The sequence below is a fragment of the Pavona decussata genome, unplaced genomic scaffold (genome assembly GCF_977016875.1).
Source record: "Pavona decussata unplaced genomic scaffold, jaPavDecu1.1 SCAFFOLD_105, whole genome shotgun sequence".
NCBI lineage: Eukaryota > Metazoa > Cnidaria > Anthozoa > Scleractinia > Agariciidae > Pavona > Pavona decussata.
The window spans coordinates 2121981-2133677 of NW_028145519.1; the positions used below are offsets into that span (position 1 = coordinate 2121981).

At 39.1% G+C, this 11697-nt stretch overlaps 1 protein-coding gene across 1 annotated transcript; it reads left to right on the forward strand.

Moving 5' to 3' along the window:
• Positions 1-268: 268 nt before the first annotated feature.
• LOC146471368 (uncharacterized) lies at positions 269-10762 on the forward strand. The gene is made up of 3 exons (XM_085121038.1): positions 269-400; positions 5645-5704; positions 6492-10762. The coding sequence occupies exon 3, from the start codon at positions 6503-6505 to the stop codon at positions 10760-10762; it is 4260 nt and encodes a 1419-aa protein (XP_084977164.1). The 5' UTR covers positions 269-400; positions 5645-5704; positions 6492-6502.
• Positions 10763-11697: the final 935 nt, after the last annotated feature.

Here is an 11697-nt window from a genome sequence, read left to right on the forward strand (position 1 = left end):
CTCTCTCTCTCTCTCTCTCTCTCTTTCCGGTAAGTTATTTCTTCCTTTATAAACAGCGTTGTTTTCTTTTATGCCAACGTGGGATTTAAGTTTTTTTTATTCCATCTTGATTACCCCAAGTCATACACACGACACCATGAAATTTTCGGATTCCGGGTTCCGCATTCCGGATTTCCGATTCCGGATTCCGCTTTTAGTGCTGCCCATAAATCATGGAAACGAAACCGGAAAAAGTGCAGTATGAAAGGAAGCATTTGAAGGTGATCGAGGGATAATAATTTATCATTCTGTATTTTGCTCGCTTTTTTCATTTCTTACTTTCACCTGCTTCGTTTTCAGGGTTTGACTTTTAATTTGAGAAAAATACGCCATCAGAAGGTTTCATTCAGTGGAGCTACAGGTAAGGAAAAACGTTAACGTTTCATTGAAGCTTCTCGATCCAAGATCGCTAGATCAAAATTACAAAAGTCACGTCACCATTTTGCGACAAAATCACAAGAACCGTTTAAACTATGGCTTAAATGAGTCAAAAATACAGTTTTGGATGATTCGATTTATCAAACCTGGAACAGGGGAAGTCTTAATTGCTTTGTTGGATGATTTTGTAGATGGTTTTGTCAGAATGTGATTACCCAGCGCAAATAACTCGTCTACCGGTATCCACAACAAAGCTTACGTATCATCCATTTCATTTTGGGATTAGACCATGGTCCCGCAAAAATACGCCTTTCAGTTTTGAATTAATTGCTTTACCGAACCAGGGGCAGCCATAAAATTGCTTTCTCGAACGACGTAGTAAAAATATGCTTGGCAAGCACAATTTACAAATTTATGGCATACAAAAACAGAAGCCAAGAGATGAAATGCAAAAGAGTCGAAGGCCCTGTTTACAAGCAGGGAGGGTAAGCCTAGTGCTAGGCTTGCATTCGAAATATTTACGGTTTCTGGCGAAGTTTATCTCCATTTAGCCACGCGGCCAGCCCCACGGTGTAAGCAGTCTGCCATGATGACGTTCAAAGGGTCTGGAAACAAGTAAAAAGTTGTCCAGGGTAGGCGAGTTATCCCCAGCAGAGCGTTTACAAGTTACAGTAAAAACCCACGTATAAGAACCTAGTGATTTAAGAACCTACAGGCTGAAATTGGGCATTTTTTATACCAAAACAAACACTCTTGTTGTAAGGCCAAAATACTGTATTTTGTTAGAAATTGTGAAATTTCTGAGAAATATACCATGAAAATTAATTGTTTGATACAGTATGTAGTACAATGAAGAAACTTCAAAATTGAAAATCTTTTAAATACAGAGTATAGAATATGATGTACTGTATAAAATTATACTGGTGTAGTCTTCAGGGACTTGAATCTGTATAGTGCCCTGACTTTTTGTATCACTATGACAAATCCTACAAATAAGAACCGACTAAGAACCTAATCAGCCTGACTTTGGAAAAACTACCCCAAAATATAAAAACCCATTCAGCCTGAACCCAAAAATTCTAGGTTCTTATACGTGGGTTTTTACTGTAGCTTAAGGGCTTAACCCTGGCGCTAGGGAAACACTAGCGCTCAGCTAGGGTTTATACCTTAGTGCTAGGGTAACCCTAGTTACCTTGTAGACACATTGATTTAAAAAAAGAAGAAATGTGGGAGCACTTAAGGGTAACCCTCCTGCTTCTTCGGTAACCCTAGCACGGGGTTATCCTACCTGCTTGTAAACAGGGCCTAAGACCCCATATTAAAGCGGATCACCAATGGTACTAAGATGAAAATAATGATGCAAATTTAAATGTGGCAGTAATAAATATTAAATATCCAACAATAGAAACACTGAGAGAATGAACTGTACAGAAAACACTTTATTTTAAGGGCCTTTAAAATAGTTTTCACTTGTTGCCTCACAAATGGAAAGGGGAAGGGAGCTAGTTCCATGTTCCCACAACTCTATGAAAATAAGTATATTTAAAAACATCTGTTCTTGCATATCTTTTCTTTATAAGAGTCGACTTTATCATTTGTGTCTATACGAATAGTGATCAGTTTCCTTATAGAAATCTACATAAGGTCCTACATCAATATCAAATATTCTGTGAAGAGTTTTGTATAAAAAAGTAACATCTGCTAGCAATCGCCTTTTTTCCACTGATAACAAATTTAGTTTCTTTAGGCGGTCGGCGTAGCAGTCCTCAGTCTTTACAGTCAATCCAGGTCACACGTGAACAGTAATTCCAAGAATGAAATGAACATTCGAATTTCTCTTTGTAATGTCCGACGCGTGAATGAAATGTTGGACATCTCTCTGGAAGTCGTTCCGAAAAAGACGCATTAACTGAAAAAAAGATTCAAAATACTTGGGAAACAATTGAAAATATTCAATTTTGCAATGAAAAATTCATAGCTTTATACTGTCAATAAGCTAGGTAAATTTATACGGGAACTCTGAAATCTCGTTGGCGATTTTGAAAACTGTCATGTAAATTTAAAAACTCCGTTCAAATTTCAAAAATATCATTCACGCGTGACCTGGGTTGACTGTAAGATAAATTTGGTCGCTCTTTTATTTTTCATATTACTTGTACACGTAGGACGGCATAGGACAATTAACTCATATACCTTTTTTCCTCGTTCATTCCCTATCCATGAGAAAATATTATGGGATTAATATCCATCACGAAGTACAAAATTCTTTTCAAGGTCATTTATTCACGTATGTGAACAAAGTTGGGGAAGGGGGGTACTTGACCCGTGTTTAGGTATGGGGTTGCCGCTGGAGTTTTGAAACCCTGACCCTGTTTATAGGACGACAACAACCTTAAATACCTACCCTGCATAGCTCTAGCTCTTGTTTTACACAAGTGTTTATTGGCAATAGTAATTACATTTAAAGACCCACTGTCACTAATTACCGGACGTGATGTTCCACGCATTGAAATGCGAACGCCAATCACAACAGATAAAATAATACAATACCTAGAAGTGATGGTGAAAAATCCTAAAATTTCCCATTAACAGCATTAACAGGGGTGAACCTTAGGTGGAAACTTAATTGACACGAGTCGTTGTTAACTAAAATAAACACAGGCAAACGTCTATGATTTTGGGTTGCCAAATAGTCAATGACAGTCTTCCAACCATACCCAGTCTAGGACTGGTCCAGGGCCCCGTTCTGGGCAGACAGGCCAAAATCCATACCCTATCTAGCAGCACGTCCCTGTAAAGTCCTTCGGGCTTCCGGCCACGTGTCATGATGCAAATAGCATGCAACCAAAAAAGCGTGTCGAGCGAACCCTCAACATGAAACACTCTGGAACATTTCGGAGCATGAAATAGAATGAAATAAATTCATGACAAAATAAAAAAACATGAAAACTGAAAGTGAGACGAACTGAATTAAATAATAAAGAGATAAATAAATGAGCTGAACTACCTCGTTAATAATTTTTAAGAGTACAAATTTTTGCATTTTTTTCTTTTTAAATAATCGCCAAATTTAATATGTGTGCAGAAAAGATTTTGGGAAATATTTTTTCATATATAATAAGCATATACAAAAATTTATGCAATCTGATTAGTGGAGAGCCTCTCAATTTATCTTAAATGTTGTGCAGAAATGTGAAATTGCATGAGTGCAGAAAGTTGAAATTAGTGCAACAAAGGTGAATAACAGTTACTCCCCCATTTAATTAACCTTGCATGCACAATTTCTCTTTGCCTATATCGCTGTTGTTGCAAACCATTCACATACTAAGTTATAGAAAAATGCGGCATAATGTAATTATATATACATGACTTGTGTAATTGATGAGTAATTAATGACATCAATAAGTGATCCGCCACAAAATTTTTTATCATCGATTTGTCATCAATTAGCCATTGATCATTGCCAATAAACAATAGCTAATCAGTTGATTACTCATTGATTACCCATCGATTTCTCATTGATGTCATTGATCATCAATTCTTTTACATCTGGAAATAATTATTATTTTGTGCATTGAGCACCCAGGTCACTTTTTTAGCTCGGTGCATGTATATGGTAAGCCCCCATTACCATCCAATGTCACATGAATGGACTTAGGTACTGTATGTAAGATATGTCAGGTGTTGTATTTCTATACCCCTGAGTCATGAAAGGTAGGGGTGGTTACTGAGTTTAAGTTACTAAGGCTGTGACTTTGGAACGGGTGTGTTCATGAAAGTGTTATGACCTATAATACACAGTTTGGGGGCTTGGAATTTGTACCAAGAGATGTTACTAAATGGAGATAAACTTGTGTCACTCTTTTTATAACTTTTATGACATTTTTATACCCTTACATTTATTTTATTTTATTGGATTTATTTTATTATTATTATTATTACTATTATTATTATTATTATTATTATTATTATCATTTATGTATTTTTTTTTTTGGAGGGGGGAGGGGGGTGTGATAATTATGCCCGATAATAATCCATTAATAATTCTAAAATGCAACACAAATAATCCATAATATTTAGCAGTCAGTAAGCCATATTCCTTCTCTAAAAAACCCCTAATAATCCGTAGTCCTAAAACCCTAAGGAGCTCACTATGATTTTTTAAAATGGTTTGAAAAACAATGACGCATAAGGGAATGGTCTTTCATTTTTTCATTCTTTCATCTGCAGTTCACCTACTTCCATCACCTTACCTCTACTAGTATTATGCAAATTTCCATGATGGGCAGCTCCCAGTTGGCTTGATTTCTCAGTTGATAGTGCACCAGTATCTTAGGGATCATGGGTTTGCTTCCTGTTCAGGCCTGAATTTTTTCAAGCTTAATCTTTTTTACAACACATGCAGCCCAAGCTCACTGTCTTTTAACGTGTTAATAATTCTCAACAGTGGCCTGTAACCCAATACTGCTTGCACTCAAAGGTCATTGTTGCACTAGCGATTAATTGTTACACACTCTCTACTGATATGAGGTTGGGCTGCCTGTCTTTACAACTGCTTAAGTTGTTTACACAACTCTGATGGTCTCTCACTTATTCACTCTTTCATCTGTGGCTCAAACTCATGTATTTCACATATTTCATCTCCATCAATACCCTTTTGATTAATTGCCTTACTCTCTTAGCTGTTTGAGTCCCAGTATCAATGTGCAGATTCTCCTCACTGTTTTCTTTAAATTTTTGTATAGTTGTATTTGGGAGAATTCGTTTCAACATCAAGAAATTTTATCTTTGTTGATCATTTACTTTATTCTCATTACCCAGCGTGTTTGATGAAGTAGTGACATTGTAAGAGGAAAATAGATTCTGGTCACTATTGGGGCCTAGAAGGTTAATGGTCCTCAGGATAAATCTAGAGGGGCTACTTACTTGTTTATCATAAACTAACAATGACAATCAAACCACAAATTTTGCACCTAAGTTACAGTTACTTAAAAACAGGATGCCCCTGTGCCCTTAGCCGTTAGGACAGCCTGCCTGTTGTAGGTAAAGAAACAAGATTTTTTTAAAAGTCAACCAAGTATTTTCGACTGACACTTGACTTGTGGAGGTGGAGAGAGGGATGCTTAGGAAGAGGCCGGAACCAGGGATAAAGTTTGGTATTTTGAGGGTTTGGGGTGGGAGAAAAGACAAACAATGTCAATATTGTATTTGTAATGCTTTGTAACAGAAACAAAGTACAGAGGTGGGAGATATCAAGGAAGAGGTGAAAACCAGGAGTTGATACCAGGTATGACTACCGTGATATTCAGATCTCCTTACGCTTTCCCCTTCTAGCACACTGAGCAGCCATTATTCATTGTAGACTCTTGAGTAAACTTCCTTTTCCATTCATTTTTTTGAAAGGCGTGACTTCCTCCAACTCCCCTTTTAATTGCTTTTATATTCACTTTCTGAAGGTTAAGACTTTGTAGGGGAGGAATATTTGGTATAATAATGATAATAGATAATTTATATTATTGAAAAGTTTTTTTGCAGAAGGGGCATATTTCGACATATTAGAGCGTATAAAAGGTGAATTTCAAAGGATGCGTTTATCACATCAAATTGCTACTACATTAAAGGAAAGGTAGCTTTCGCCCCCCAAAAATTATTACCCTCTATGGTTTACCACACAAAACCCGTATTCATGTTAAAACTATTCAATTTTATTCATCCAAGATCATTACTCTCCCTAGGCTCGATTTCCGCTGCTCTTTCGAATCCGGTCTTTGTTCCTCCCCAAGAAAAGACTTTTCGGGGGAGGAGCGCGGGATCGTTTCCCGAACACCAGCTGGAAATCGAGCCTATACTCTCCCCTACCCCCTCTTTGCTTGACCCCTCCCCACTCAAGAACAAAAGGTAAAGAAAACGGGAAATGGGTTACACTTGACGTCAAATGAGGGAGGAGGGGGGGGGGGGGGGGGGCGGGTTCTAAAAAAATTAGTTTTACTTAGCGGGACACATGAAAAAGAAGGAAGAACGGTCACTTTGTTTTAATATTTAAGGATTAATCGTAGAAAGGTTTCGCTTTACAGGCTCGCCAACAATGGAGTACTCATCGGAGGAACTGAATTATTTTCGAATGTGTCACATTGCTGTCAAGTTACTTCCAGAGGGACTTCGTAAGATCTTCAAACAGGAATGGGATTTCCGTTACAGCACAACTTCGTATGGACCATGGCTAGACATGGCTCGAAATGGCAACGATTTCTATTACGAAGAAACTAAACGGAAAAAGACAATAATGAATGGCCGGTTTCTGAATATCATACAGAATGGTAATTCTTCCGAGTGGGATTGCAGTTGTTTGTTTTCGGTTTTTCTTGTTTCGAACGCCATCGGCTCCACCCTTGGCCCAGTGATCCGCGCTGCTGTCGACGATCTACGTCTGGTAAGAAATGATGTGGCTCATATCACCAATGACGAACTCAAAGATGCTGAATTTCAAGCTTATGTAACAAGAGTGTTAAACGCATTTACAAGTTTGGGTCTTCCCGTTGGTGCGATCGAGGACGTCAAAAACCAGTCAGGGTTTCCCACGGGGGAAGTCAAAGACTTAAAGAAGAGAATTGATGATCTCAAGACCGAGCTGGACCAAACAAAGACTGAACTGGATCAAGTAAAATCTGACCTGGATGCAACGACAAACACCCTACAGAAAACGCAAGTTGAAAACAAGGTTCTCACACAGGAAATTAATTCCAAGATTGAATCATTTTCGTCTTTACCATTCATGCCACCTCATGACATTATAAGACGTTCCAGTGACATTAAAAGGATTACAGACAAGATGCAAGAACTTTATGACGGGAGTAACGGCAAAGTTAGCACCATTTGTCTGTCTGGAAATCCTGGATGTGGCAAAAGTCAACTTGCCCGTCAAATTGGAGATGATTTCTTCAATTTAAAATCACGAGACTCGGACACGGGTCTTACGTTTGTTGCTACCCTGAATGCTAAAACTCTTGAGACCCTTGCTGACTCGTATGTTGCCCTGGCTAAGAGGTTAGGAATAACAGAGTATGCAGTTACTGAGATGGAGAAATCGAAAACATCTAACCCTGTCGACACCATTAAGAAGGCGATGTCCATGATTCCTTCAAAGGTTGCCAAGTTTGAAAGCTGGTTGATAATAGTGGATGGTGTTGTTGATTTGCGCATGGTCCGAAGCTGCCTGCCCCAGACTGCAAGTAATGAGTGGGGTCGCGGTCAGTTGTTGATTACAACTCAAGACAGCACTGCAATTCCCTCTAATGCTCCTCTGACTTACCATGAATCACTCAGTCAAGGAATGCAGCCAGATGACGCAATGGAACTATTAAAGCGAGTGTCGCAGATTTCTGATCAACAGCATGTAGAAGAGGTTGCCGAGGTTCTTGAGTATCAGCCGCTTTCCTTGGCAGCTGCTGCCTATTTTGTGCAAAGCATTGTCAGCGGTGGTTCTCCAAATTTCAGCTGGACAGATTACCTGAAAATATTACGTGAAGGTCAACTAGAAGCAACTGAAGAGACTCTTGCAACCCAGAATCCGGCGTATTCGGAAACCATGACGTCTGCAGTAAAAATGGCAATAAAAAGAGCCATGGACACCAATGAAGTCATTCGTCAGACCTTCTTATTTCTTTCAATGTGTGCTTCAGAATCGATCGCAGTAGACATTGTGGTGGACTTTGTAGCGGCTAGCGCAAAGGGCCACACGATCAAAGAGTTAATAAAAGCAGGCATCTTGAAATCTTCCCTGCTTGTTAAAGACGAATGCTCTACGTTTATACGGTTGCATAACATTGTCCAGGATGCATTGACAGCCGCTAATATATTTGATTCCGATTCAGAGAGGCATCATTGTATTGGCACAGCAATAAATGTTTTTGAAAGCCATCTTAAAGAATGTTTGTCAACAGCTGGCTATGGAATTTTTCAGTTACGAAAAGTTGCCTTACACAGCAGAGTTTTTTGTGGCATTGCTTTTCCTAACAATAACAATACAATTTTCACCTCCTCTATTTATCCTGAGAAAGTTATTTCATGTATCAGGTACACTGCCAAAGCCTGTTGGTTTCTCTCTCAGCTAAAACACGCAAGCAGACTTTGCGAAATTGTTTGTGATTTGATTAAAAACAATGCTTCCACAGAAATCGAGTCCTCCAAAGTAAAATCAAAGATTTTGAAGCTACGTGGAAACGTAGCTTTTGACATGCACGATTTTGAGGCAGCATTATTTTACCACGAAGAATCTTTAAAAATCAACAGAACGATTTATAATGAGGAACATCTGAAGGTCGCTCGTAGTTATAACTTTATAGCACGTATTCCTGACGCAATGCGACAACATGATATGGCTAAGGAGCTTTACAGCAAGGCACAGGTGATTTGTGAGAAAAACACGACTAAGAAGATGCAAGAACACAAGCATGCGGCCGACAACTATCACAATTTGGCATTTCCTTACTGCAAATTTGGAAAGTTCGAACAAGCTATAGAATGTGACAAAAAGGCGCTAAACATAAGAGAGACGATTCATGGAGAGGAACACGTTGATGTGGCCTGGAGCTATCACAACTTGGCAGGTGACTACAGTAATATTGGAAAGCACGAACAAGCTATAGAATGTGACAAAAAGGCGCTAAACATTAGAGAGAAGATTCATGGAGAGGAACACGGTGATGTGGCCTGGAGCTATCACAACTTGGCAGGTGACTACAGTAATATTGGAAAGCACGAACAAGCTATAGAATGTGACAAAAAGGCGCTAAACATTAGAGAGAAGATCCATGGAAAAGAACACGGTGATGTGGCCAAGAGCTATCACAGCTTAGGAGTTGATTACTGGAATATTGGAAAGTACGAACAAGCTATAGAATGTGACATAAAGGCGCTAAACATTAGAGAGAAGATTCATGGAGAGGAACACGGTGATGTGGCCATGAGCTATCACAGCTTAGGAGTGGACTACGGGAATATTGGAATGCACGAAAAAGCTCTAGAATGTGACATAAAGGCGCTGAATATTAGAGAGAAGATTCATGGAAAGGAACACGGTGATGTGGCAAACAGCTATCACAACTTGGCAGTTGGTTACAGAAACATTGGAAAGCACGAACAAGCTATAGAATGTGGCATAAAGGCGCTAAATATTAAAGAGAAGATTCATGGAGAGGAACACTGTGATGTGGCCGTGGGCTATCACAACTTGGCAGTTGGTTACAGGAACATCGGAAAGCACGAACAAGCTATTGAATGTGACATAAAGGCGCTAAATATTAGAGAGAAGATTCATGGAAAGGAACATGGTGATGTGGCCAAGAGCTATCACAACTTGGCAGTTGGTTACAGGAACATTGGAAAGCACGAACAAGCTATAGAATGTGGCATAAAGGCGCTAAACATAAGAGAGAAGATTCATGGAGAGGAACACGGTGATGTGGCCAAGATCTATTACAACCTGGCAGGTGACTACAGTAATATTGGAAAGCACGAACAAGCTATAGAATGTGACATAAAGGCGCTAAACATTAGAGAGAAGATTCATGGAGAGGAACACGGTGATGTGGCCATGAGCTATCACAGCTTAGGAGTTGATTACGGGAATATTGGAAAGCACGAACAAGCTCTAGAATGTGACATAAAGGCGCTGAATATTAGAGAGAAGATTCGTGGAAAGGAACACGATGATGTGGCAAACAGCTATTATAACTTAGGAGTTGATTACGGGAATATTGGAAAGCACGAAAAAGCTCTAGAATGTGACACAAAGGCGCTAAATATTAGAGAGAAGATTTATGGAAAGGAACACGGTGATGTGGCCAAGAGCTATCACAACTTGGCAATTGGTTACAGGAACACTGGCAAGCACGAACAAGCCATAGAATGTGGCATAAAGGCGCTAAATATTAGAGAGAAGATTCATGGAAAGGAACACGGTGATGTGGCCAAGAGCTATTACAACTTGGCAGTTGGTTACAGGAAGATTGGCAAGCACGAACAAGCTATAGAATGTGGCATAAAGGCGCTAACCATTAGAGAAAAGATCCATGGAAAGGAACACGGTGATGTGGCCAAGAGCTATCACAGCTTAGGAGTTGATTACAAGAATATTGGAAAGTACGAACAAGCTATAGAGAGTGACATAAAGGCGCTAAACATTAGAGAGAAGATTCATGGAGAGGAACACGTTGATGTTGCCAGGAGCTATCACAACTTGGCAGTTGATTACAGGAATATTGGAAAGCACGAACAAGCAAAAGAATGTTACAATAAGGCGCTAAACATTAGAAAGAAGATGGGAGTGTCAGCTAAATCAGCCTGAACTAAAGTAACTCTGGACAGTATGAGATGAGTTAAGAATGTAACAAGGAGGAGCCTAGAATAAGAAGAAATACAGTACCAATATATCAGAAAACAAGATGAGGTGAAAGCAAAGCACGCGAAAACGGAGAAGATGAAAGGAGAAAGAGCGTGCCCTATCAGTCGACTGTGGAAAAGCTAACCTCCTCGCTGATTAAAGGATGTTCCCAAGACATGACCTTCTAGGCATTTCAATTTAACATTTTGTCACTACTTTCTAGTGGAAGCAATCAAAAGGTGAACAGAAAAAACTGGTCCGTTTAACATCTCCGTTTTTTTATTGTCACACGCAAAGGAAGATGCGGATGCTAGATCTGATAAGAAGAGTAATCAGCGGCTTAAGAACGGTGTCCACTTTTGCTATTGTGTGACGTTCTGCGCATCTTTAGATGATCCGAGAAAGTCGGATTTCTTATCGGCGATGCCTGGTAAAACAGAGATATTTTTCTGCAGTTTATAAGTACGCGGGAAAAGCAGATCTTGGGAAGGGTTATTGGGATATTAAAAGAAAATTTGGGGTAACCACGCATTTTTCAGAGATAAGTAAGCTACAATTTGGGGATAAAATGGTATACATTGCTTTGCATTTTAGCACCTTTCTGAATTCGCGTTGCTTAATTATCTATAAATCAAAGGCTCCTGTGAGCCAACTCGTGAATGCAGATGACACATCAGTAATTGAAATTAAGACAGCTACGGAAACTTCCCTGAAAGCTAAAAGAAATTATATCTTTGCCCGATTATGTAACGAGAAATAACCATTCTTGTACTATAAAAATGATTGTCAAATTATTCTCTACAGATTGAATAAGATTATTCTCATGCGCTGATTAAAATAATTTTACCCCTTTTTTTATTCAAAGTTCATAGAAGCACGCCATGTGCATTACGTCATGC

Excerpts from the sequence above, each read along its gene's own strand:
- LOC146471368 (XM_085121038.1), top strand. The coding sequence starts at position 6,503 with ATGGAGTACTCATCGGAGGAACTGAATTATTTTCGAATGTGTCACATT.